Source organism: Lagenorhynchus albirostris, chromosome 7 (genome assembly GCF_949774975.1).
Source record: "Lagenorhynchus albirostris chromosome 7, mLagAlb1.1, whole genome shotgun sequence".
Lineage (NCBI taxonomy): Eukaryota > Metazoa > Chordata > Mammalia > Artiodactyla > Delphinidae > Lagenorhynchus > Lagenorhynchus albirostris.
This window is the reverse complement of record NC_083101.1, coordinates 33,712,783-33,737,693: the sequence shown is the minus strand read 5'-3', so window position 1 is coordinate 33,737,693 and position 24,911 is coordinate 33,712,783. Positions and strand designations below refer to the sequence as shown.

The following is a 24,911-nucleotide window of genomic DNA, read 5'->3' as shown; positions in this document are numbered from 1 at the left end:
CAAATTGGCACAAGGTGTCTTTTAGGGGTGATGGAAATGTTCTAAAATTGGATTGTGGTGATGGCTGTGCAACTCTGTGAATTTACTCCAGATCATTGAGTTGTACACTTAAAACCCGTGGGAAAAAAAAAAGGTCAGTGATGAGAGGCTGCTGGCACTCACTAGGGTCCTAGCAACTGCTCAGGGCTACAGCCAGACTCCAGCGGAAGACATTCAGGCCCAAGTAGGTCTGCAAAGGAGGGTGATGTAGGAAAGGAAAAACTACTTTAAATCCACTTATATTTTAGAGCGAAATGGATTTTAAAATTTTGCTCTGAATTAGCATTAAATCATTACTATGATATCTGTCTCCCTCTAAACAGGCTGGGTTTTTTGCATAAAAGCAGGTTCTGTCCTCGAGAAACCACACATGCAGTTCTAATAGCCGCCACTAGATGGCAGCACCCAGACAAGTGAAAGCGGCTGCACAAGGGCCTTTGAAAGAATACAATGCACTCGCCACATTTAAACAGGCTCTATTACAAATAATCTTCTATTTAAAGCAATAGTATGAATACCTGCCTAAATGCCAATAACTATAGCATTCAAAGAAAGAAGTAAAGAAATACCTCTGGTTTTGGTCTCAGCTGTTCCTATATACCCCTCAGCAACTTTTGGTGCTGCCTCTTTCCACATAGGGAGCGGCTTCTTTCCTTTCTACATGGCTTACCTTAAGATCCCCTCCTGCTTTGGGATCTTCCCCCTGCTCCTTCAGTATAGATTAGACTCCAAAGCCCATATGTGGCTAACTCCATTCCTGCTCTCAAAAAAGGTTATACTTGATCAGGAAAAAAGGTTTCTGAGTGCCCTCAGCACACTCTCTGCTACAGCTCCCATTCTGAGTGAGCGCAGATGGTAGGAAGAACCAGGTCTGGGGTCCGGAGACCAGCGTTAGCAGCCCATGCATGGTGAGGCCCAGGCAGGTTCCTTAGCTTCTCAGACCCTCTCTTATCTCACCTGGCAATGGCGGGCACGAATGCTCACCTCGCAGGGTTTTCCTGATGATTAGATGACATCAGGTATGTAAGTACCTGGCATGCAGGAGGCCCTCATTACGTCTTAGCTCCTACCTGACCTTTGCACGAAATGTACAAATTATTCATACAGTCTCAGAGCTTCTAGCTCCCTTCAAATCTAATCTTAAAAAGAGGATTCAAAAGTTTTGTGCCTTCTGGATTTTAACATGTTCAAACAGATGAGAAGCGTGCAGGCTTCTGCTCAGCTGTTAAATGAATGAATTTCTATGGACATCTCCTGTAGCGGACGTTTAGAGCAGCATGAAATCTGAACATGTTTTCCAAGGAGGCTTAGACTGAGAGGCATTACTGTTCGGGCTTAACTCTGAATTCCCAGTAATGGTACATGTATATGCTCAATTTCACCCAACTTAAGCTGGAAAAAAAGTATCAAAAATATCTATCCTTGGGAACCATTCAAATTTGAGTAGGGACACTGAATATTTATTCTGTGTTAAGTAAATGTCACACACTGCCTGAAAAAAAGAGCAGAATGACTTATGTAAAATTTGCTTGAGTATATATGTGTTTAAATTAAGCTGAGGCGTGGGATAGGGAGCATGGGAGGGAGATGCAAGAGGGAGGGGATATGGGGATCTATGTATACGTATAGCTGATTCACTTTGTCGTACAGCAGAAACTAACACACCATTGTAAAGCAATTATACTCCAATAAAGATGTTAAAAAAATAAAATAAAGTATTAAAAAATAAATAAATAAAATAAAGTTGAACCGAAACTTGCTTTGGGAAATATTTGAGATTATGCCACCTCTATCGAGATAACTGGGGGCAGCCACGAGAATTCTCCAAAGTACTGGCGGGGGCAGCCCTACCAAGTCACCCCACCCCACCCCCAGCTCCTATCCCTTGTCTCCTGCTGTTGAACCAGAAGTAGAAATTAATCCAGGCTGGGACAGATTCCTTCCTTTGGGAATTTAGGCCTGAGACATGAGGGTATCAACAAGTGGATTGCTGAAAGGCTTGACTTAGGGGCTGAGGACGCTGTTCTACAGCCCTGATGGGCCCTAAATGTCCAAGGAATGACAGACAGTGAGGCTGGTCTGCTGAGAGAGAAGGAAGCAGCCATGTATTATGAGAGGCCAGAGACCACGCAGCCCACAGAGGGCTGCACAATCTCAGGGGACAGAGTCCCCCTGGAATATGGCATGAATGGTGCCCCCTGGCGTTGTGCTGTGCTATGGCCCTGCTAGACAGAGCGGTTGCCTCGGCTTCCGAAGACCATCTATCTGGTCCCTAGCTCTATTTCCTTTTCCTGGCTTTTGGGAGCTTCCTCTGTAACATTTACAAATTCTCTTTTCCTTGGGCTCCTCTGAGTGGATTTTGTTTAAAGCAATGATCCCTGACCCAGGCAGTCACGCAATACGTGAGCTGGCTGTGGGCTATACAACCCCAGCGGGCCCGCTCACGTGCTCTCTATGGAAGTGGCACCACCCTGAGGACAAATCACAGGAGAGGGCACGGGACGAGGAGCCTGGGGCTCTGGCCCAAATCTGTCTTGAACACGTCCTTTCACCTGCTTGTCCTCATCCATATGGTGGGGACCAAGCCCCCTGGGTTGACCTCTCTGGCTTCTTGGGAGGCTCCAGAGAGACAGAGAGGTGCCCTGGAAGGCAGAGGCTGTGCCCTCACGGCGGCTGTGTGGCTTACCTGTTTAGGCCCTGGCAGTAGCCGATGGCGGGGTTCTGCCAGGAGAAAGCCAGCAGTACCCGGCGGAGCCTGTCAGGGAAGCTGGAGGCGGGACAGGTGAAATGCTTGTTGCTGGGGAAGGTCCGGTTCAGGTCCAGCTCGATCTGGCGTGCGGCGGGGTGCTTGCAGGCCTGGCTCCGGCTCAGTAGCTCCTGGTAGCGGCCGGGGCCCTGCAGGTGCTGGACACGGAGGCGGACCAGCCATTTCCAGACGCGCGGGCGGTGCTCGCGGGGCACGCCCGCCCGCAGCAGCTGCTTGATCTCCGCCGAGGGGACCAGCTCACCCAGGGCAGCCCAGCGCTCCCGCAGCGGCTGCTCCACGGCCTCGTGGGCCAGCAAGTGGTGGGAGTGCACTTCTAGCACCTGGATCTTGGCCAGCAGCCTCAGATCTTCCACCTCATAGTTGGGTACTGTCAGGAAGCCGTACTCGTCATACTCGCTGCCAGCAAAAGCCTGTGTCAGCGACATCTTGCAAGGCCCTTCCCCAGATAAAGGGCAGTGGGGAGAGGGTGGACCCTGGGCAGGAAGCCTGCCTGCGCTTTACTGCAGGTTGGCCATGTAACTCTCGGCAGGTCACTTCAGTGCTCTGAACCTCAGTTTGCTCTGTACAATGGGTATAGGAACTCCTTGCTCTGCCTCATGAAGACCCAATGAGATCCTCTGATGTAAATTGCTAGGGGGCTAGACAGTGCTTGGTACATGGCAAGTGCTGAAAAGATATTTGCTCATTCATTCTGTGTAAATATAAAGGACCCTCTTATTACTCCATGAAGCCTTAGGCCCAAGAAGTCCTCTACTGCCATTACAGAACCCCACTTCCACAGCCAGCAAGCCCAAGGACAGATGGGCAACAGGAAGCACCACCAACAAGCAGAAACAGGAGAGCTGGGGACCCATTCAGATGGCCTTTCATAGAGTCAGCATTTATTGGCCCCTATTATGTGCTCTGCCTGTGCTACCTCATTTAATCCTCATGATCCTGCAAAGCAGGGATCTTAGCCCACATCTTACGGAGGCTGAATATGAGGCTCAGAAAGGTAAAGTGACTTGTCCAAGGTTACACAGTGAGAAAGCCAAGTCTGGCTCCAAAGCCTGGGCTCTGGCCACTGGACCGACCATCCAGCCTCTAGGGACCTTTGACCCCAGCCACAGCCCCTTCTGTATATTTATCTGCCCAGGTCCACTGTGCTCAGCAAAGGCTTGGCTCAAAGGAGGCAGCTGGCTTGTCTCCCCTCCTCCCATCTCTGACAAACACCCCTGGGAGGCAGTCTGGGGAAGTGGAAGAAACAGAACTCTGGAGGCAGGCCCACGTCAGATGCACTAATATGTTGTGTGGCCTTGGGCAAAGGGCTGCCTCCTCTGAGCCTGCGGTGCCTCTCAGCTGTAAAATGGGGCTCATTTCAACCACAAGATCACTAATCCGGAGGTACAAGGAGGTAAGCATGTGCAGGGCTCACACACGGTCAGCAGCAACTGGTAGCAGGGTGGCCGGTGGCCCCCAGGTCATGAAGACCCAGCCCTGCTCTGGGCTCACCTGATGGGGCTCAGCACAACGCTGTCAGCTGAGGCCTCGCTGGCTTCCCACTGCAGCGCCTCCTGGATGAGCTGCCTCAGTAGCTCCGAGCACTCGCCTGCCTGGACCCCCACGGCCTCCTGCAGCCTCCGCAGCCCCGCCAGGTACTTGCTTTCCACCTGGCAGTTCTTGGCTTGGAGGTAGGCACACTGTGGGAGGGAGGGGTGGGGCTGGTCAGGCCACCTGGTTGGGCCTGGGCCAGAGGCCTGAGGCCTGAACAGCTTTAGGCAGTCCAGCCCTTCTTCCAGCGCTCATCTCCCATCCCCCCGCCCCAGCCATTCATAGAAAGGAAAGGAGAGGAGTCCTGAATCCAAGAGTTTACAGCAAGGCAGACAGGGCTCCAGGCAAGAGAACCAGGCCCAGGGCTGGGGCTGGACTCAGAAAAATGAGGGGAGAGGTGGGCATTGCCTGCAGTCCTATCCTAGATCAGTTACTGCAGGCTGGGTGCTGCTCTATGGCAAGTTACTTAACCTCTCTGTGCTTTAACTTCTTCATCCGAACAACGGGGATGATACAGAGTCTGCCTCAGAATTCTTATATGTGACTCTAGATGAGCCAATGTATACAAAGCCCTTCCAGGGCACTTGGCGCAGAGCAAGCTCTCTGTAGGAGGTATACCTGAGCAGTGCCCAGGGGATGGATGGACATGGAGCTCTGGACACTGCCCTTGTGCCTTCTGCCACCACGTGGGCTTTTTCCATTTCTCCAACACATCACCTCTCTCCCACCTCGTGGAACACACACTGCACATTCCCTGCCTGCCTACCCCCGTATCTTCCTGTTTCTTTGTATCCTTTGTGATATTTTGTTGAAAACTGGACATCTGAACCTAATAAGGTAGGGTGGAATTAATTAAAGAAAGCTCAGCTAAAAAAGTCCGGCCAGGCCTGTATGGGGACCTCTCAGGCCCTGCCACAGGCATCATTAATTTCTCCAAACAGGAAGAGATGTTCACCTACATCTCTGACAAGAAGCTGCCTCTACTATCCAGCAGGAACAGGAAAACTTCTCTCCACGCCAAGACAGCTCAGCCAATCAGGGACTGTAGCAATCCAGCCAATGAGAAGCCTCCATACTTGGGACTCCTAGTTTCCTCCAATGGATTTTTTGGTTATCACAGCCCTTCCCAACCCCTTCCTTTTCCCTATAAAAAGCAAGTTCCCCTTCCTTGTTCCCTGAATCTGCCTGTGGTTCACCATAGTTCAAGTATCCCAAATTGTAATTCCTCTGGTTAGTCCCGAATAAACCTGCTTTTGCTGGTAAAATAACTAGCTATTATATTATTAAAAATGCCAATTTTAACTCTGGAAATCAGATACTCCTTCCTACCTAGGGTTTGCTGTTTTGGTTTTTGGTTTTGACTGTTGTAGGCTGCCTCTGTGCCCAGGATCAGCCTGAGGTATAAACTTAAGCTCCTCTTAGGTCTTTTCTGAGGCTTTCCCTGGGCATGCGTGGTCACTTTCTAATTTCCCCCATATTTGTGGCGGTTTTGGAATGTAGAGTTAATACCTGGCTCGCAAAAGGGGAAAAAGGGGGGGCTTCCGTGGTGGCGCAGTGGTTGAGAATCTGCCTGCTAATGCAGGGGACACGGGTTTGAGCCCTGGTCTGGGAGGATCCCACATGCCGCGGAGCAACTAGGCCCGTGAGCCACAATTACTGAGCCTGCGCGTCTGGAGCCTGTGCTCCGCAACAAGAGAGGCCACGATAGTGAGAGGCCCGCGCACCGCGATGAAGAGTGGCCCCCGCTTGCTGCAACTAGAGAAAGCCCTCGCACAGAAACAAAGACCCAACCCAGCCATAAATAAATAAATAAATAAAATTAAAAAAAAAAAAAAGAGAGAGAGAAAGGCTGTCTTTATTAAAAAAAAAAAAAAAGACAAAAGGGGAAAAAGGGAAATACAAAGAGCGGGAAGGCCCTTTAAATCCCCTGGCAGTTACTTTAGTGGGTGGGGGCTTGCAGTGGCTGCCTGCCTCTTCCCCTCACCTCTGTGATCAGAAGCGGCAGTCAGCAGAGCACAGATCCCTGATATGTGGAAGACAGCTCATGAAGGGCACGGTCCAGAGGGAGAGCAGTCAGGTCATGAGGAGAGAGTTGAGCCAGTGGTGAGGTGGTGAGAGGACTGGAAGGGTGGCTGGGGACAGAGAGGGCCAGAACAGGGCTCCCGTGCCTCACCTTCATCAGGAGGGCCTTCTCCTTCTCAGCCACCTTTCTCCAGATCCTTGTGACCTGGTGGATCTCGGAGTTGAGAAAGTGGTTCTGGGTCCGGTATGCTTCCATGTCATCCTGGAGAAGAGAGCAAAACTGAGCTGAACCAGAAACATCTCCCTGGTCCTCACTCTCAGATGAGCTGCCAACACCTTCTTCCTTTAGAAATTTCCAATAATGGCAACAGAAAAGGAAGTCTGAAATAAAAAAAATAATAGTGATAGCCCCCTTCTCTAATCTTGATGCCAGCATGACATGGTGGAGAGAGCATTAAGCCTGGACTTCAAGTCCTGGCTTTGACTTCCTGGCTGGGAGGCCTCACTGGATCAATCTGACCCTCTCCTTCCTCATCTGTAAAAGGAGCAAATACCAACTACCCCACTTGGCAGCCGACTAAGTGAGGTAACGTGCACACTAAATACAAGGACCAAAACAGAGAAAACATTCAAGTAGTGTTTGTTTTTTAAATAAAATATTTTGTCATATATTGGTGATCATACTGAACAATTTTGGGTGAAAATTTTTTACTTAGTGTCACTTTGTAAATACTTTTCTATGTTGCTACAGAAGCTTCCCAATGATAATTTTTAATGTCTGATGACTATTCTATTACGTGAGTTTACCATAACTTAGACATAATCCTTCTCCTGTTGCTTTTTTAGTTTGAGCCCTGAGTGTTTTTGTTTGGTTCTTTTTTGGGGGGCTGTGCCATGTGACATTCGGGCTCTTAGTTCCCTGATTGAACCCATGCTCCCTGCAGTGGAAGCATGGAGTCTTAACCACTGGACCACCATGGAAGTCCCTGGTTTGTTTCTATTATGAATAAAGCTGTAATGTTTATATCTGAGCCTAGAGTTTTCCTTTTGCAAGCTGTCCAGGGGAGGCAGTATGATCTTCCTGCTGGGGCATGCAAGGAGAAGCTGGCCATGCACTGGGGAGGGTCAAGCAGGAGCCTGAAAGGAGTAGCCGCAGCTGCAGCTATGGCTCTCAATCTTTATTCTGATTGGATGGACACTGTGGGAACAATGGACAACACATGCTCACAGTGATACCTAGCAATTCCAGGGCATTTACGAATGGAAACTCAATCCCTTTCTCTCTCACTCAAGAAAATGTACTGGCCTGTAGATGAGCATGAGAGACTATTGCGGGTACAACTTCGGATAGGCCCTGATTTATCAGGAAATTAAGAACAGCACGCCTCACCCATGGCACTTCAATATCAGGGATGGGTCACTTGTGTACAGCTCATAGGCCGTGCTGACCCTCTTCATTCTGGCCAAGATCCCTCCCAGCTCAGAAGCTCCAATTCATGTCCAGGGGCTCTCCAAGGCTTTGGATGTGTTGCACAGGGCACCCTGCTTGCAGCCCGGACAAGGAGGGCAGGTACAAGCGCCCCTCAGAGCAGCCGTGGGCCTGGGTGGGGTGGCATCTGGGCAGTGCCTTCCCGTTCACTCATTGCCCTACCTCGAGTGTTCTTGGCTCAGAACTGTAGGGAGGAAAAAGAGAGAGCTCCGAGATGAGAAAAGCCACGTGACTGTCACCAGTGAGGCAAAGGAGGAAAACATAACTGGAGAAAGGGGACAGGGAAGAAGAGAGTTTGCCCTCCTGCTTTCACAGGGACCAGGGACCTGGGAATCATCTTTGGGAAATGCCGTGTGGACGAGCCCTTGTGCTAGTGGGGAAGGCAGTGGATTGGACGTGGGGACACCTGGGGTCAGGCTGTAACCCTGCTGCTTGTACTGTGCGACCTTGGACCAGTCCTTTCCCCTCTCCAGGACTCGGCCGACCGTGCCAGAAAATGAGGGGGCAGACTAGATCTCTGAATCTTTCCGGCTCTGATATTCAAGAAGTCAGTGATTCTGTCCTCACACTGACAGTTTCAACAAGGGGGCATTTCCTTAAAGCTGAGTGTCCTTAACCACAAGGGCAAGTAGGAAATGTGAACATGTTCTGTCCCAAAACTTAAAAACAGTGGAGTTTTGATGGGTCTTCTATTTTTTTCTAGATCAGAGACCTAAAGGCTAAAAAATAAGGGAGTCTAGTACATGCAACTCCTATCAGAAAACACCTCCAAGGTGTCAGCTGCAGGACTGACAGCTTTCTAACAACCTCTGAGGAGCAGCCGTAAACGTAAGCATGGTTGATGTGAACTGGACCCAGAATCTCTTCGTATCTGGGATCACTGATAAATTAAATTCCTGAACATGCAAACTCAGGGGCTCGCTCAGTCATTTAGGTGAGTCCATACTTCCGGGCAACTCTCTGAGACGGTCTGGAGGCACCCAGCGAGGCACTTTGACCCCCATGCTGCTCTACTGGGACTTCAACAGTGGATTCCAGCAGGATGGGTACAGAAAGAAGACATTTAGCAGGATAGAGCAGGGTAGGAAAGCAATCTCATGGAAGCAATTTTCACTGCTTTGTGAGGGACTCACAGCTTTCTGACAACCTAGCTTCATCTGCATTTGAAAGGTTTTGTTTTCATTTTGCACTCAAAAGAATCTCTGATTTTAGATGAAATAAGGGAGAAGGTTCAGAGACTGGTTATATGCTTTTTCATGCTGAAAGAAAGGGAAGGGAATCTGGATTTCATGTCATCTTCCTTTCCCCTTCTAACAACTCTGTTTGTAGGACTGGTTAGGCCATGTTATATAAAGGTGAGATAACTTGCCCAAGTCATACAGCTAGCAAGAGGCAGTCTGCCTGACTTCAGAGCTTGGGGAGTGGCCACTATACCACACTGCCCACTGGTCTCTCAAAAGCTCCCGGATTTCTCTCTTTCTTCCTTTCCCCCTCTTACCCCGTCTGACAGCAGTTCTTTGATACAGCAGCACAGGATTTCCGTGGTAATCCGATGTATACTCTTGTGGCTGTGGGTGCGAGGGCTGGGGAAGGACTGACTGGGGCTATGTGGCTGCCTGTAGGGACGGTGGGTTCTAGGCGCACCTATCCCCAGCTCCTGTCACCACCCTCCAGAGAGGAGGCCGCAGCCCGCGGCAGGCATCACACTTAAAATAAAGTTCCTGCCCCCTGTGTTGCAACTGGTCCCTGCGGGATGGGGTGGCCTTTCCCGGGTGAAAGCCACACCCTGGGCAAGGGTGAGGCCGGGATGATGGTGGTGGCTGGAAGGGCCACAGAGGCTGGAAGGCAGCAGAGCAGACAAGACTAGTCAGAGAGGTGAGCTGCAACCCAGTTCCAGTCCCCCCACTTCCTCTGCACACGGTCCTGGGCAAGTTGCTTCACCTTTCTCAGCCCTGGCATTCTCATCTGTAAAGTGGGGAGCACATAAGCAGCTACCTCACCAGGCTGGTGCGAGGACTAAGTGAAGTGATGAAAGTAAAGCACTTAGGACAGTGCCTACCACACGGTAAACAATCTGTAAGTAGGAGTAGCGATTACTGTCATTATCACGAGCAAGTTACAGCCAGCCACAGGTCACTACTCATGTGCAGGACCACTGGGGAGGGCTGCTGGGCACCTCGGGGGCTCCTGAGAGCATCAGCGCGGCGCTAAAGGAGGCTGAGCAGGCCAGGCTCCAGAGCGCTTAGGAGTTCTGACTCCATCTTGGGCTCTTTCATCTCTACTTTGATGATTTAGAGATACCTTCACTTTTCAGCCTAGGATGTCATGAAAAGGTCAAATTGCATTGGGCCTACTGGTTAAGAAAGTGAGGAAGCGTGTAGCAACATTTCTATCAATGTCTGTTTCAGATGTGAATACTCCAGTATTAAGGGTCATCCCAGCTCTGTCCAGAAAAGCCTTGGGGTCAAGAGCAGTGCCTTCCCCCAAGGCCCCAGGGCCTGGAGGGAGGGGTCCCTACCTTCAGATGCTCCATCTTTTCCTGTTGGCTCAGGAGGTCCCTGTCAGCTGCATCTGGGGGTGCAGGGGGCTGGTTGGGGGGATGCATGAAGTCCTGGGTGACCTTCTCAGAGAGTTTCTGGATGACCTCCTGCTTAGCCTGGTTCTTGTCCAGGAGCAGCTGCACGTGCTGCCGCAGCTCCTGCACCTCCTGCTCCCGCAGGCTCGCCGTCTGCACCAGGCTCTCCCGCTCCTGTTCCAGGGCCTCCACCCGCCTGCCCAGCTCCGCGATCTGCCGCACTTTGTGCCGCACCAGCTCCAGCCGGTCCTTGTCCTCGGCTGCTGCCAGGTACGCACTGGACACCCTCTTCTCCTGCTGGGCAGCCTCCAGCGCCTTGTGCAGGATCTTCACCAGCTCCTGCACGGGGAAAGGGAAGAGCCCGGTGAGCTCGGGGAAGGCCTATTACGTGCCAGACATGAGGCAGAGGCTGTCATCAGTTCTCCTAAGAGCCCTGAGAGGTGGCGGGCAACATCCCCTAGGGCATCACTGACCAGCACCCACATTCTCTTTTTCTACTCAGAAGAGTTTTAGTTGGACACATGGTTCCCCAGCAAAGGACTACATTTCCCAGCCAAGCTCATAGCTCGGTGTGGCCAAGTGACTACTGTGCCCAAATGGGATATGAGAAATGCCGTGGGCAGCTTCTGGGTCACGCCTTCCAAACCACTGCGCACGTGCTCCCCCGGCCCAGTTCCCTTTCCTCCTGGCTGGGAAACGGCAGGAACCGGAGCAGCCAGGCTGGGCTCACAAGCAGAAGTTGCAAGTTGAGGATGGCACAGTCGCCCCACCAACTCGGAGCTGCACACTTCACTCTGGATTCTTCAATGTCAGAGAGAAATAAACTTCCAATTTGTTTTAGGCCACAGTACTTTGAGGCTTCTGCCCATTCCCCAACTAATATGTCTGTTTCAGAAATGAACAAACTGAGGCCCAGCAGAGTGGAATTTAACTCCAAATCATCCAGACACTGAGCATCCTGTGCTCGGTCAGTAATGAAAGCAGGGGTGGCAGCGGCATGGCACGTGGGCATGGCTCTTCCTTCTCACCCCTGAGGCAGACATCACTCCTCAACCTCAGCACTCCTTCCCGGTGAAGCCTAGCTGAGGCCTCAGAATCCTTCTGAACATGGCATTCAAGCAGTCACTACCAATCGAGCTGAGGTGGCATTAGAGAAAACAAACTGGCAATCCTCACGCCTCGCCACACACCCAGGGCCCACGCCTCAGCCCATCCAACAGTGCCTGCAAGGCAGGTGCCAAGAAGCGCCTGGGAGTTCAGAAGCAACGGCTTCGATTTATTCCTTGGCAGGGGCAGCCGATTCATGTGGAAATTCAAGGTGTGGCTCCCTGTGCCTTCAAGCTTCCAACCTCCCCAGCATTCAGGGACCTGTCCTGCTCCACAGCAGGGATGTGAATTCATTCAGGACCAGGATCAGCATATCAGAAGCCAGACAGCCCAGCAGCCAGTCCCACGTGAACCTGAACCGCAGACCCGGCAGTTAGGGCCTTTAGCTCACACTGCTGTGCTCCAGGCCAGTCTCGTGGAAAAGCGTGGTTTCCTGGGGACACGTTAACTGTATGCATGCCAAAGTGTTTAAATAAATGATTGGCTGGATAGGTTGAGAACAATTCCATTTTGGAGAACTGCCCCAAATCATGACTTCATTTCGGAAGCTAACGATAAGACCAAATTAGCATACACCTTCCGAAACCTTGGTACTAGTGACTGTCCCTTCTCTGGTTCTCTCTCTTCTATCCATCCATCTAACCTTTATCAAGCACTCACTCAGTGCCAGCCCCTGGGACCCAGAGAGGCGCCAGTCACAGTTCCCACACTCAAGGACCACGAAGGCTGGTGGGAACAAAGGTGAACCACTGTCACGGAATGATTTACCGTGAGAGGGGGAAGCAAGGGTGTTTGTGGGGACTCAGGGCAGCAGGCGACGACTACTGCCTGGGGCGGAGGCGGGGGAAGACCAGTACATTCCACAGAAAGGCGGAGCAGTTTAAACTGGTCCTGAAGAATGAGGAGGGCCAGTGAGGTCAAGCAGCAGGTGGGAGACAAGGGCAGAAAGTGGGAGCTGAGGGTTGGGAGGGCTTTCCAGACAAGGCTGAGCCAACGACTTGAGCAAAGCCTCAATGGGATGAAGGAACAGGTACGGAGCGGTGGGTCCTGGGTGTGGCAGGACGGTGGGGAGGGGCGGGTGGCTGCAAACCGAACTGGCACGTCAGGGATTTAGAAGTCAGCTTCCCAGGGCGGTACTGACCCAGATCGACATTCCTGTGGCTGCAGGATAACTGAGAAGCCTAGACCATGTTCTGAGTCAGCTGAGATTTGGAGATTACCTGGGGTAACTGCCTGGTGAAATAACCAGTACATGCCACTGCTCAGACTTGCCCTAGCCTCAGAATCAGGGGGGTATCTGTCTGCCAACTTTGGGAGAGTCAACTCTGAAGCCCATTTCACTACATCAGCCGTCTCTCCCTTCCCACATCTGGCTCTTCAAATCCAAGACCAGCCCGGGAGGCTGTCCTCCCACCCCAGGACCCCTGCACCAGAATAAGACAGGAAGAAAGGAACCCGGGAATGGGATGGAGCCAGAGCAGGAAGTGTAAAGTGAGGAGTGGGAATGGATCATGGATTCGGAAAAGCTGGAGGCTGGATGGCCCTGGGAGACCACCTGGTTCAGTCAGCCCGCTCTCACGCAGGGAGACTGAAGCTCAAGAAAGGAGAAGAGAGGACTAAAGGGACCTGGTGTATCCCTATGAGTGGGAAAACTGCAGCTAGAACAGAAGGCTCCCAACTCCAATCCTAAGACCCTTCACTTCTTCATGATGTGCAGTTAACGGATTCTGCATCGAAATGCTTCTTTCAATTTCTTTAAAAATGGGAATAACCCATGTTCATAGCAGCATTATTCACAAGACCCAAGAGGTGGAAACAACCCAAGTGTCTGTCGATGGTGAATGGATAAACAAAATGTGGCATACAATGGAATATTACTCAGTCTTAAAAAGGAAGGAAATCCATCATATGTTAAAACATGGATGAACATTGAGGACCTTATGCTAGGTGAATTAAGCCAGTCACAAAAATGCACATATACATCAAATAGAAATAATGAAAATGAAAAGAAAACTTGAATATCCCATTTTGAGGCTGCTTTCGTCCTTACAATGTGATGATGCCTCTCCAGGTCAGTCATTATCAAGCAACACTATCATTTGCAACAGTTCAAGAGTATTCCTTGTATGGAGCACAAAGTTCCCTTCATCCCACCTCCTAGGATGGACATCTGGGTTGTTTCCAATTCCCAGTCATAAGCAATGCCTTAGGACCAAGTCTTGAAGTAGAAGAGCTGATCAAGTGACACTTTTAATACTTCTTAATTGAATCATTGTTTGGTCGAGCTTAGATTTTGACAACTGTTAATAAGTTGTCATTTTAGTAAACATTTTAAAAGCCAATAAATCATTTATCTTATTAAAGTGTGGATACCTTCATTGCTCACTAGAATCAAGGTGGGTGAGTCCAACAGTGCTTGTGGAAAGAGCACTGGACTGGGAGTGCCCTGGACATGACGGCCTCTGACCCCTAAGGGGCTCGGTGCCAGCTGGGAACAGGTGAAAGAGCACTGGCTTGGGAGTTACAGAGGCCTCGGTTCCCATTCCAGATCCACCAATGCGGGTGTTTCAGAAAACTGAACCTCCGCTTTCTCGTATGTAAAATGGAGATGATGGTCCTACTCCACCAAGAGTCACTGAAAGGGTGAGAGAGAAATTGTGACAAGTGTGCCTCCCCAAGCACGGGGCCCCTCTCACCCCCTCTCCCTTTAAGGCCCGTACCCCTCCCCAGGGCCTGTACCCTGAAGTCTCCGGCTGGGGTCCTAGGGAAGGGAGAGGCAGCACCTTGCTCTGATCAAGTTTCCTCAGTGAATTATACACCTTCACCAAGTAATCCTGAGTGAGCTAACCTGGCCCCTGGCAGGGCCCGGGGGAGGGGTTCACCATTCCTGCCAGCCAACATCCCCACAAACAACAGCCCTCCATCTGTCGGAGCAGACAGCCTTCAGGTTGGGTGCAACGCTGCCGACTCTGAAAGCCTGAGTCACCAGGCCAAGCTGCCATCTGGTGCCGTCTCCCAGAGTCCAAATCTCTTGGGGGGCCAGCGCTGCAGGGGACTGGGATGGATAATGGCTTAATGGGTATTGGAATCACAGGGAGTGCATTCATTTTTTCTGAGGAGCAGTCACGGTGCTTGTGTCCGATACTGGGCTACACTGCGAGAGCATGGAGGAGACGGCTGGGCTGTGAGGGGTACTGGACCTGGGGAAGGAGACCAGTGCCTACGTCCTGGCTCTTCCAGCTGCGTGACCTTGGACTAGTCAGCCACCTTCTCTGAGCCCCTTGAACGCGGTGCAGTGAAGAGGGCAGAAGCTCTGGAGGCAGGAAGACCAGAGCCTGAACCCTGACTCAGCGCCCAGGAGGTCATGGGCATGCAGAACCTCTCAGAACTCCAGTCTGTCAGGAAAAGGAGAGGATAACTGATGTAAAGAGGAGAGACAGTGTGTGGAAGGCACCAGCCAGCACAGTACTGGGGCCATACTTCATACCAGCAGTTACTTGTGTTCAATCCAGTGGGTGAGGTCCCCAAGGGCAGGGATTTGGCCCAGTGTACCTCAGTGCCCTCCATAGCATCCAACAGAGTTTGAGATACAAATTATTAAAAATCACTAAAGCTATTGGCAGTGCCTGCCTGGCTGGCTGAGCCAGGATGAGACCCCCAGTTCCCATGTCCCCTTGCAGCCTGAGGCACCTTCCCACTGAAGAGACACAGGAGGGCATCGTGCAGACATGGGCCCAGGAAGTTCAGGGGACTGTTTCCCCAGCTGAGGTATTACACTTAAAAGGTCTCAGATGGAGAGCTGCTCTCTGACCAGCATTTCTGAGTGCCTGGGGTACCAATGGGCACCCCAAGATTTTGCCAGACTCCTCTGTGTTACCTCTAGGTCAAGAGTCAGTCTCTTTCTCTCCTCCTCACAGGTTTTGGTATTTGGGTTGAACATGAAACCCCACAGTTGGTCTGGCTGGGGTCCCCCTTCTAAATGCGGAATAAAGGTAAGGATGGCCTCCTCCCATCACTGCTATACCCACAAGCACATCTCCCAGAGCCCCTCGGGGAGGGAGGGGGGTGCTTTTACCCCTCGTAAGGTGGGAAGGAATCAACAAGGAGAGCAGGGAATGCCACAGTCACAGCCAAAATAATCAAAGCCTGCATGTTTGGGGCAGCTGCTGGGTGCCAGGCACCCAGCTTTATGAATCTGGACACAGGCCTCTTCAGAAAACATGATTATAAGTCCATATAAAGAGGAGGAGGGAATTCCCTGGAGGTCCAGTGGTTAGAACGCTGCGCTTCTACTGCAGGGGGCGTGGGTTGGATCCCTGGTCAGGGAACTAAGATCCTGTGTGCCGGGGCGGTGCGGCCATCTGGGAGATGGGTCAGAGAGCACACTATCCACTCATTTCGTGAGTCAAAAGCTAAACCCCAAGACTTGATCTCCTCCCCACTATCTGCCCCAGGACAGGGTTGAGGTCTGCTGGAAAGTGAATTAGTAAAAAAGTCCAGATTCTTTAATGTTGGAACAACTTCCTCCTGACATTTTCACTCTGACTGTAGGGGAGTTGTCAACATCCTGGGCAGCCCGTACTAATCTCCAAGAGCGGAATGAAATCTAGGTCTCCCGGGGCCTCTCCACTTCATTTGACAATTCCTAATGCCTTAGAAGGAAAGGCCGAGTCACGGGAGGCTGCCCACATTTCCTAGAAAGTAGGGGAAGAAGCATGGGAACGACAAGTGGTGTTTACATTCTACATGGCTCTTCCTTTTCAGGTCGGGTTTGGGACTGAAGCTGTACTGATACAGGTATCAGGAAGCTGCTACAGCTCAGCTTAATGCCCTCAGCTCTCAGCAGCGGCCAGCAGCCTCATGACAGGAACGCAAAGGTGACGGAGGAAAAGAGTGATGGCTGGGCTGCTAAGTGGCATCAGAGGAGACTTCACATGCTGTAAGGATACATTTGGGTGCTATAAGCCTGCAAGGGCAGGGCTGTGTCTTTTCTCACTGTTTGTTCCCCAGCACCTAGAACACTGCATGCCTGTAACAGGCCCTCAATAAAAGCTTTGTGAATAAACAAATGAATTGAGAACACATGAATGATTGAGCTTCCTCCTTTGAGGACTCTAATCACCAGCTGCTTCATTAAATGTAACCCCTGAGCTGCCAGGAATGAAGCCTCTGCTGGTTCCTGTAATAACTGTTTAGGGGCAAGAAAGGCAGAAAAGGGGCAAAACTAGGTAGGGAGAGCATTTTTCTGGACTGTGTCCTCTAAAAACAGAGTAGAAAGGAAAAGAAATGTACAAAGGGGAGAATATTTAGAAGTATACCCCTTACCTCCCCAGGAGCAAGACCAGAAATAAAGCAGACAGAGATGTAGAGTAGCCAAAGCTCAAGCAAGAGAGCTGAGGCCTTCCTCTCAGAGGAAAAGGAGCCTGGGCCCTCAGTGGGTACCATCACTAGAGTACCACAGGCACCACGCTCAGGAGTTTTGGTAACAACTGTGCTGGCTTAGTCACTTTTATTGTGCTAAAGAGAGCCTACTGGGCTTCCCTGGTGGCGCAGTGGTTGAGAGTCCGCCTGCCGATGCAGGGGACATGGGTTTGTGCCCCGGTCCGGGAAGATCCCACATGCTGCGGAGCTGCTGGGCCCATGAGCCATGGCCGCTGAGCCTGAGCGTCCAGAGCCTGTGCTCCACAACGGGAGAGGCCACAACAGTGAGAGGCCCGCGTACCGCAAAACAAACAAACAAATAAAAAAAAAAAGAGAGCCTACTGCCCATGCTGCATCCCCCATTGCCTCCCCGCCATGTGACCCTTACTACTTCATGAGGTCACCCCTGGATGTGAACTTGATTTACTCTCTGAGTTGTGGGATTTTTGAGTGATTTTAATGTCTGTGTATATAGGTGATCTGTTACCTACAATGACCATGTAGCTCTTTCTTTCTTAACTGCTATAATTAACTTCTCTCTCTATGAAGCCTAAATCTTCCTCCCTGTCACTGTCCTCTGTTGGGCCTAGCTCAGTCTGGTTTCTCTGTCCTGTACCCAGTTACCAGCTGCCAGATCAAAGATCCCCCAGTTCCTTCGGTGGCCCCTCCGAGGACCCTGCATGCAGATTACCCTCCTCCAAACACTGTGTCTTCGGGTGTGGGGTCAGATCATGCACAGTCTCCCAGGAGAGATCCGAGAGACCTGCCCTTGGTGGCCTTCTGTCCCATAGCTCAAGTGACAGTGTGTCCCTGACTGATCAACAGCACAGCATTTCCAGCCACCTGCAGTTTGGCAGTTAAGGACCACAGGCTGGCTAACGCATCACATCTAGCTTGTCCAGGGGCTCCAGGCCCAGAGGGGTCCACTGGAGCCTGGGGTGTCTCTGGGGCCAGAGCTCACCTTCTGAGCCTTTAGCTCCTTGGTGAGCATCAGAACCTGCTGCTCCAAGGCCAGCACTTTCTCCTGGGCGGTTCGGTTCCGTGTGAGTCCTTCGGTGAAGAGCGGGAAGGTGTTGCTCTGGTGCTTGGCTTTCTGAATGAGATTGGCGGTCAGAGAGGACTTGGGTGTAGGCTTTGGAGAATCCGCTGGATCTTTTCCTGCTCAAGAGGAGGAACACAGAGGTTGTGATCAGTGGCTTCAGCAGTTCTCAAACTTGGGCTTGCTGCAGGAGCACCTGGAAGGCTTGGTAAAATGCAGATTGGGGGGACTTCCCTGGTGGCGCAGTGGTTAAGAATCTGCCTGCTAATGCAGGGGACACGGGTTCGAGCCCTGGTCCAGGAAGATCCCACACGCCACGGAGCAACTAAGCCCGTGCGCCACAACTACTGAGCCTGCGTGCCACAACTACCAAAGCCCACACACCTAGAGCCCATGCTCCGCAACAAGAGAAGCCACTGCAATGAGAAGCCCTCACACCGCAATGAAGAGTAGCTCCTGTTCGCCGCAATTAGAGAAAGCCCGCGTGCAGCAATGAAGACCCAATGCAGCCAAAAATAAAATAAATATATAAATACATAAATTTATTTTAAAAAATATTTTTAAAAAGTGCAGTTTGGGGACCCTACTCCCAGAGCTTTCCATTCCATAGGCCTGGGGCACAGCTTGAGAATTTGTATTTTTAAATGTTCCTAGGTGATGCTGATACAGCTTGTGCAGGGATCATACTCTGAGAACCACTGGACTATATAAACACTGTTTACACTGTGCCGGGTCATCCAGCCCATCCTCTACCCTCTGTTCCCTATTCCCTCTGTTCCCTACCCTCCAATCTCAACCTGCATGGGTTACCTCCTACTGCCCCGCTAGTGTTTGCCAGGTGGCCATCTCCTCAGGCACGGGCCCAGGCAGGATGTATTTTTTCTTATTTCAGGATCTGACCTCCAGGCTCTGGGCGATTTTCAAGGCACACAGATCTGTCCATTGACAGGAGCACAAAATATCTGTACTCTGCATACTTGCCCCAGTGAGTAATGTAAACTCTCATTTGATTCTAATTACAAGCTAAATTAGGAGACATATCTCCCACAGCTGAATGTCTCAAGGCTGTATCCTTTTATTTCCAGCAGAGCCTGGGTCAGCAACCAATAGCCCACAGACAAAATCGGGAGGCCTGCTTTTGTAAATAAAGTTTTATTGGAATACAGCCATGCCCATTTATTTGTGCATTGTCTGTACTGCTTTCACTCCACAAAGGCAGAGTTGAGTACTTGCAACAGAGACTGTATGGCCCACAATGCCTCAAATATTTACTGTATGGCCCTTTACAGAAAATGTTTGTTGACTGGTGTTAAATTTTCTTTCTTTCTTTTTTTTTTTAAAATAAATTTATTTATTTTTGGCTGCGTTGGGTCTTCGTTGCTGTGCACGGGCTTCCTCTAGTTGAGGCGAGCGGTGGCTACTCTTCGTTGTGGTGCACGGACTTCTCATTGCGGTGGCTTCTCTTATTGCGGAGCACAGGCTCTAGGCGCGCAGGCTTCAGTAGTTGTGGCATGCGGGCTCAGCAGTTGTGGCTCGCGGGCTCTAGAGCACAGGCTCAGTAGTTGTGGCGCATGGGCTTAGTTGCTCCACGGCATGTGGGATCTTCCCGGACCAGGGCTCGAACCCATGTCCCCTGTATTGGTAGGTGGATTCTTAACCACTGCGCCACCAGGGAAGTCCCTAAATTTTATTCTTAAATCCAATGTTAGAGAATCACTCACCCAGACCGCCTTGTCCTGCCCTACCCTCAGCCTGTGCTTTAGGGCTCTGCCATCAGCCTGCATCAAGGGACATGTAATGGCCTGATTATATGGTCAAGAGACTGAGAATTTTGATCACAGGGCACATGCACATTATGTCCGTTATGAGGCCCCAACATAAATTCTTCTTAGCTCTCAGGGCCAGCTTTGCTTCTTTTAAGATATGTGTTTATAGTCTTACGGACACCGGAAGTAACCTAACCACTTGCATTTCCCTCTTTGCCTTGGCTGCTGAGAAGCTCAGAGCCACATTTGCTGCCCACCTTTGGTACACCGCAGGATTTTTTCTTGAGCCTATCTAAATTTTCTAACTCAAATTACTCATTTATCTTCCCCCTGATATACACTGTAGTAAGTCATACCCAGTTCTTTTGGGACTATGATATTAAAAATAAGGATGTGGTATGAGATCCCAGGGGAGGGGACAGGCAGGGCTTGCAGGACAAGCTGAATGACTTAGCAACTTTCTTCTGGGGACCAGGCCAAGAGCCAACCAAATAGTATTGAGCAGACAAAAAACTACTCTAGTAGGTGACAGGAACCAGAAACTCCTTGGCCTTGTTGAGTACAAGAACAGAACGGTCTTGTTCCAGGCTTAAAAGAAATCTGGTCGAGCCAGGTACAAAGCAGCCTGCAGAGCTCAGAGGAATGCAATGCTTCTTTTTCTTTCCTGCCACAGGATCTAAGAGGGCAGGGAGGCTCCCTGGAGCCATGCAGGCTACTGTACACCAACCCTGAGGGCAGGCAGGGTAGGATCACTGTGCCCATCTTATAGTTGGGAAAAACGGAGGCCTAAGACAGTGGTTTTCAATCAGCACCCTAGGATTTCATGGGATCGCCTCAAGGGCTGGCTGGGAAGGGAAGAGGGTGGGGTGGGAGGGGCTGAGGGGGAGCCTGGACTCCCAACCCTGCCTCAACTCTGCTTTTATTTGCTTTGTGTATCAGATTTTGTTTATGGGGACAAGGTTTCATGGCAATAAAGAGGTTGTTTGCAAAGTCACTGACTCAGAAAAGAGGCTTCAGGCAGGAATATGGGGCCAGACTGTTTGGTCTGAATCCTATTCTGTTACTCACTGTGCAGCTGTGAGCGAGTCACTCCTCACATCCGTTCCCAGTTCCCTCAGTTATTAAATGAGGAGAACAGTATTTACCGCTCAGGTTGTTGTAAAGACTAAACAGGTTAATGCACGTAAAGCGCTTCGTGCATGCGGATGAAACTTGAAAAGATTCTGCTGAGTAAAAGACACCAATCACAGAAGACTACATTTTGTAGATTCCATTTATATGCAATGTCCAGAACAGGCAAATCTATAGAGGCAGAAAGTAGATTAGTGGTTGCCCAGAGGTGGAGACTGGGACTGATGGCTGAGGGGTATGGGGTTTCTTCTGGGGGTAATACAAATGTTTTAAATTTGATTATGGTGATGGTTGACAACTCTGTGAAGATACTGAAAGCCACTGAATTATATGTTTCAAAGGAGTGAATTGTATGGTATGTGAATTATATCAGAATGAAACTGTTACCAAAAAAAAAAAAAAAAAAAGGCTTAGAGTAGCCCTGGCACAAAGTACCTGCTACATGTAAGTGCTAGTTCTATTATTATTATTGATTAGATACAGTACTGATCTTCTCTTGGGCTATTCATCGTGATCTGTGGGGCCTCATCAGGCACTGCTCCAAAGCGGTGCTTTTTCTACAGTAATTTCTACACAGCCCAGGGGTCCTCTCTACCATAAGACCCCTCAGTGCTGCCTTAGCCAGTTTTCTCCCAACTGTTTCTACATAGTTAAAACATGTTTTAAGGGCATTTATGCTAATTTCAAAGATGTCAAACACCCCTGATGGGTCCTAATATTTTGTAAAAGAAATAAAGTGCCATGTCACAGAGGGGATGAATACCTTGAGGTCATTTGTTCTGCTTCTTCAGGTAGATCTGATTTTAATCATCCCAGAAAAGCATTTTTATATCCTTTCCTTATAAATTTTTTTTAAAAAAGGAAGAAAGAAAAAGCAACAGGTATTTTCCCGTATTACTTCAAGAATCATTGCTTGGTGTTTCAGTTTGGGAAGATGAAAAGCGTTCTGGAAATGGATGGTAGTGATGGTTACACAAGAACGTGAATGTACCTAATGTCACTGAATTATACACTTAAAATTGGTTAAAGTGGTAAATTTTGTTATGTATTTTTACCACAAGTTAAAAAAAAAAAAAGGAAAGAAAGAAAGAAAGGAGGGAGGGAGGAAGGAAAGAAAGAAAGAGAAAGAGAGAAAGAAAGAAAGAATGAATCATTACTACCAGACCCATGGAAGCCCAGGAGGAGTGACCTGGAGAGTTGAATCTTTGACACACAAAAGCACGGATGTTTGTTTACGGGGAGGAGAGAGGGCACCCACTTAGTCTCTGAAGGCAGCTCAGACCCAGGCAGAGGCTCACCTGGGGCGCTGAGGTCAGGAGGCGAGGGCTGCTCCTCCCTCTGAGGCTCCTCGCTCAGTGAAGAATCTTCTCCTGAGGGTCTGTGGCCTGTTCCTTGGGTCTGCTTGTTGCCCCGGATGTTGTACATTGTGTTTCTGAAAGGAAAATAGAGGATCATGGGGCTGACAGCCCTGCTATCTTGCCCACTACCCTTCCTGCTGCCACTGCTGGCGCTCAGGCTGCATCTCCACCCCAGTCATGACTTGATCAGTCTGCCTGACTGCAGGCACCCTGCAGGAGGCAACCCATCTGAGCCTCTCCCATCACCCTTACCCTTCTCCTTTCCATTTTTCATCACGCAGATCACCTTTGATACGCAGTATTCCTTGTAAACAATACAAGCTTGACTCCTCTGCCTCCAACCCCACTGCTAGAATATAAGCTCCATGAGGGCAGGGGCATTTGTCTGCTTTATTCACTGAAATGGATTTGCCAAACTAACTTTCCCAAAACCTTCACCTGGTCTTATAACCACCTGGCTTAAAAATCACCAGTGGCTCCCTACTTCTGCTGAGAAAAGTTCCAAACACCTCCTGGCCTCTTGCTCCCCTTGCTTTCTTTCCCTGCTCAGACCTGTTCTCTCTGTAGCCTTCACTGATCACCTCACAGCCTCCAAGGAGCTTACTGCACTTCATGCATGGGTCACTCTTTGACCAAGTACTTGTCTAGACTGAGTAGTGGTGTCTTTTCTTCAAGAACTGAGCACTAACCTACCTGCATGCCTACTGGCACCTGGCACTGGGTCACATGTGCCCAGCGTACAGACTCAATAGATGTTTGTTTTGCAGGAAGGAACTAGGTAGCACCAAAGGCTGGCCTGGCACCACAGGCCACAGAGAAGTTCATGAGTTGGATGAAAAGGCAGTTCAATTGAGTTTGTTTTCTCTTTGCAAAGGTATAAAAGTCGACATATTCCAAAACTAATAACAAGGAAGAAAAAATGACTAAAGAGTTCACTAGGTCAGTGTTTTTCAAACTGCAGGATGTGAGCCATTGGTAGACTGTAAAATCAGTTTAGTATCACGACCAGCACTTAAAAAAAATGGAATAGAAAATATCAGAATGCGCTCCACTTAGAAAGGATTAAAATTTTGTGAATTACATATATGTGTATTGAGCCATATAGTAAGATGTATTTCTTACTGGTGAACAGTTTGAAAAACACTGCAGGAGGAGGTCAATTATCTAAAGGGCAGCAATAGCGTGGCCAGAAAACAAAAGGCTGAAAAAGTCCGTAGACTTGCGATGGAGTCCTGGCTTTGTGCTATCATCCCTCCACGCGATGTATACGTCTAGCAATATGGTGGACAAAATATCTGAAAAACCCTTGTTCCACAAACATCTACCTAGATGCTAGATAAATGTAAAACATATTTCAAAAGTATTTAGCTGAATTCTCAGAAAAGGAAGGGAAAATCCCTAGGGACTAAACACAAAAAAGGAGTTGAAACTCAAGTGGGAAGTAAAGAGGAAGACGCATATATAGATTAAATTACTTTTCAACAAATATTTACCCCTTCCCCTCCACCTCTGCAGGAGCAGAGTACATCCCCCTCCTCCTTTTGATTTTGGGCACAGCCATGTGATTTGCTTTGGCCAAAGGGATGTTGGCAGATATAATGTAAATATAGGAGCCCTGACTCCTTGGGCTAGTCATTTCCTCTTCTTAGTTCTTACTTTACCCATCTAAAAATAAAAGGGTGGTGGTCATATTAATATGAATGATGACCATGAGAGGCACTATTTACTGAGTATCACTCTGTGCTGCGTCTTTCTGAGCCCCATTACATGGATCTCACACACCATAGGCCACATGATTTGGCAAGGACCCTGGGGCACATCCCTATGGCCAGGGGCACTGGCTGGGTGGGGTGACCATCACTGTTGCCCATACTTCCCCTTGTCCAGGGGCTGCAGCCTCCCCAATATGTCTAGGGCCTCACAAGCAGTCACCCCTGGGGTGTGGGAAGGCACAGAAACCCCAATTTCAGGGCAACAAAGATCATTCTAAGCCCTAGCACACGTCTCCTCTGAGGATGGGCAGCTCACTAACTACTGTCACAGCCCAGGTGGCCATTACCCAGCCAAACTACTGTGCTTGGAAGAGGCATCTCCATTTCATAAACGTATTGACTTTGCTTGGAGCAGTTCATGGATCATCTTCTGTGTAGGTTTAGCTCTAGGTCTGAAAGGCCTGGTCAGCATGGGAGTAGTGGTCACAAGGACTTGTTCTAGAAGGACAGATAACCTTGGGCAGGACATTTATCCTCTCTGAGCCTGGATTTTCCCATCTGCAATGGGATGAGGAACATATCCACAACAAACAATGACTGGGGCCTTGCATGGGCCAGGTCTAAGATAAACCCTAGGAGTTCAACTCATCTAATCTTCACCCACATGCATTTAACTCTTTTACTCCTCACAACAGCCCAATGAAGTAAGCACTATTATAACCTCCACTGCACAGTGAGAACTTTGATTTGGAAAGGATAGGTAACCAAAGCCACAGAACGAGTAAATGGTGGGGCTGAGCAATAGACTTGGATGTCTAATCCATGGTCTGAGAACTTAACCATTAGATACCACTTCACAGGTTTGTCCAGACATCTTGTTGAGAGTGTAAAGCACCTAGCACAGTGTCCTTCCTCGAGTATGACCTGGGCTCATGGCAGACCCAAGAGCAAGCAC

The 24,911-nt window shown here is 49.7% G+C and overlaps 1 protein-coding gene across 3 annotated transcripts in view; it reads right to left on the bottom strand.

Moving 5' to 3' along the window:
- The window catches only part of TBC1D2 (TBC1 domain family member 2), a 41,153-nt gene that overhangs the window by 7,809 nt on the left and 8,433 nt on the right, over positions 1–24,911 (bottom strand). For all 3 annotated transcript variants that reach the window (XR_009541538.1, XM_060154767.1, XM_060154768.1), the window contains 6 exons: positions 22,185–22,318; positions 17,912–18,108; positions 10,366–10,761; positions 6,510–6,620; positions 4,298–4,485; positions 2,726–3,202 (listed from right to left, as the gene is read on the bottom strand). Coding sequence is in view for 2 of the 3 variants with exons in the window: in XM_060154767.1 (XP_060010750.1) it covers positions 2,726–3,202; positions 4,298–4,485; positions 6,510–6,620; positions 10,366–10,761; positions 17,912–18,108; positions 22,185–22,318 (1,503 nt within the window). In the remaining variant the exon portion in view is untranslated. The remainder of the gene's footprint in view (positions 1–2,725; positions 3,203–4,297; positions 4,486–6,509; positions 6,621–10,365; positions 10,762–17,911; positions 18,109–22,184; positions 22,319–24,911) is intronic.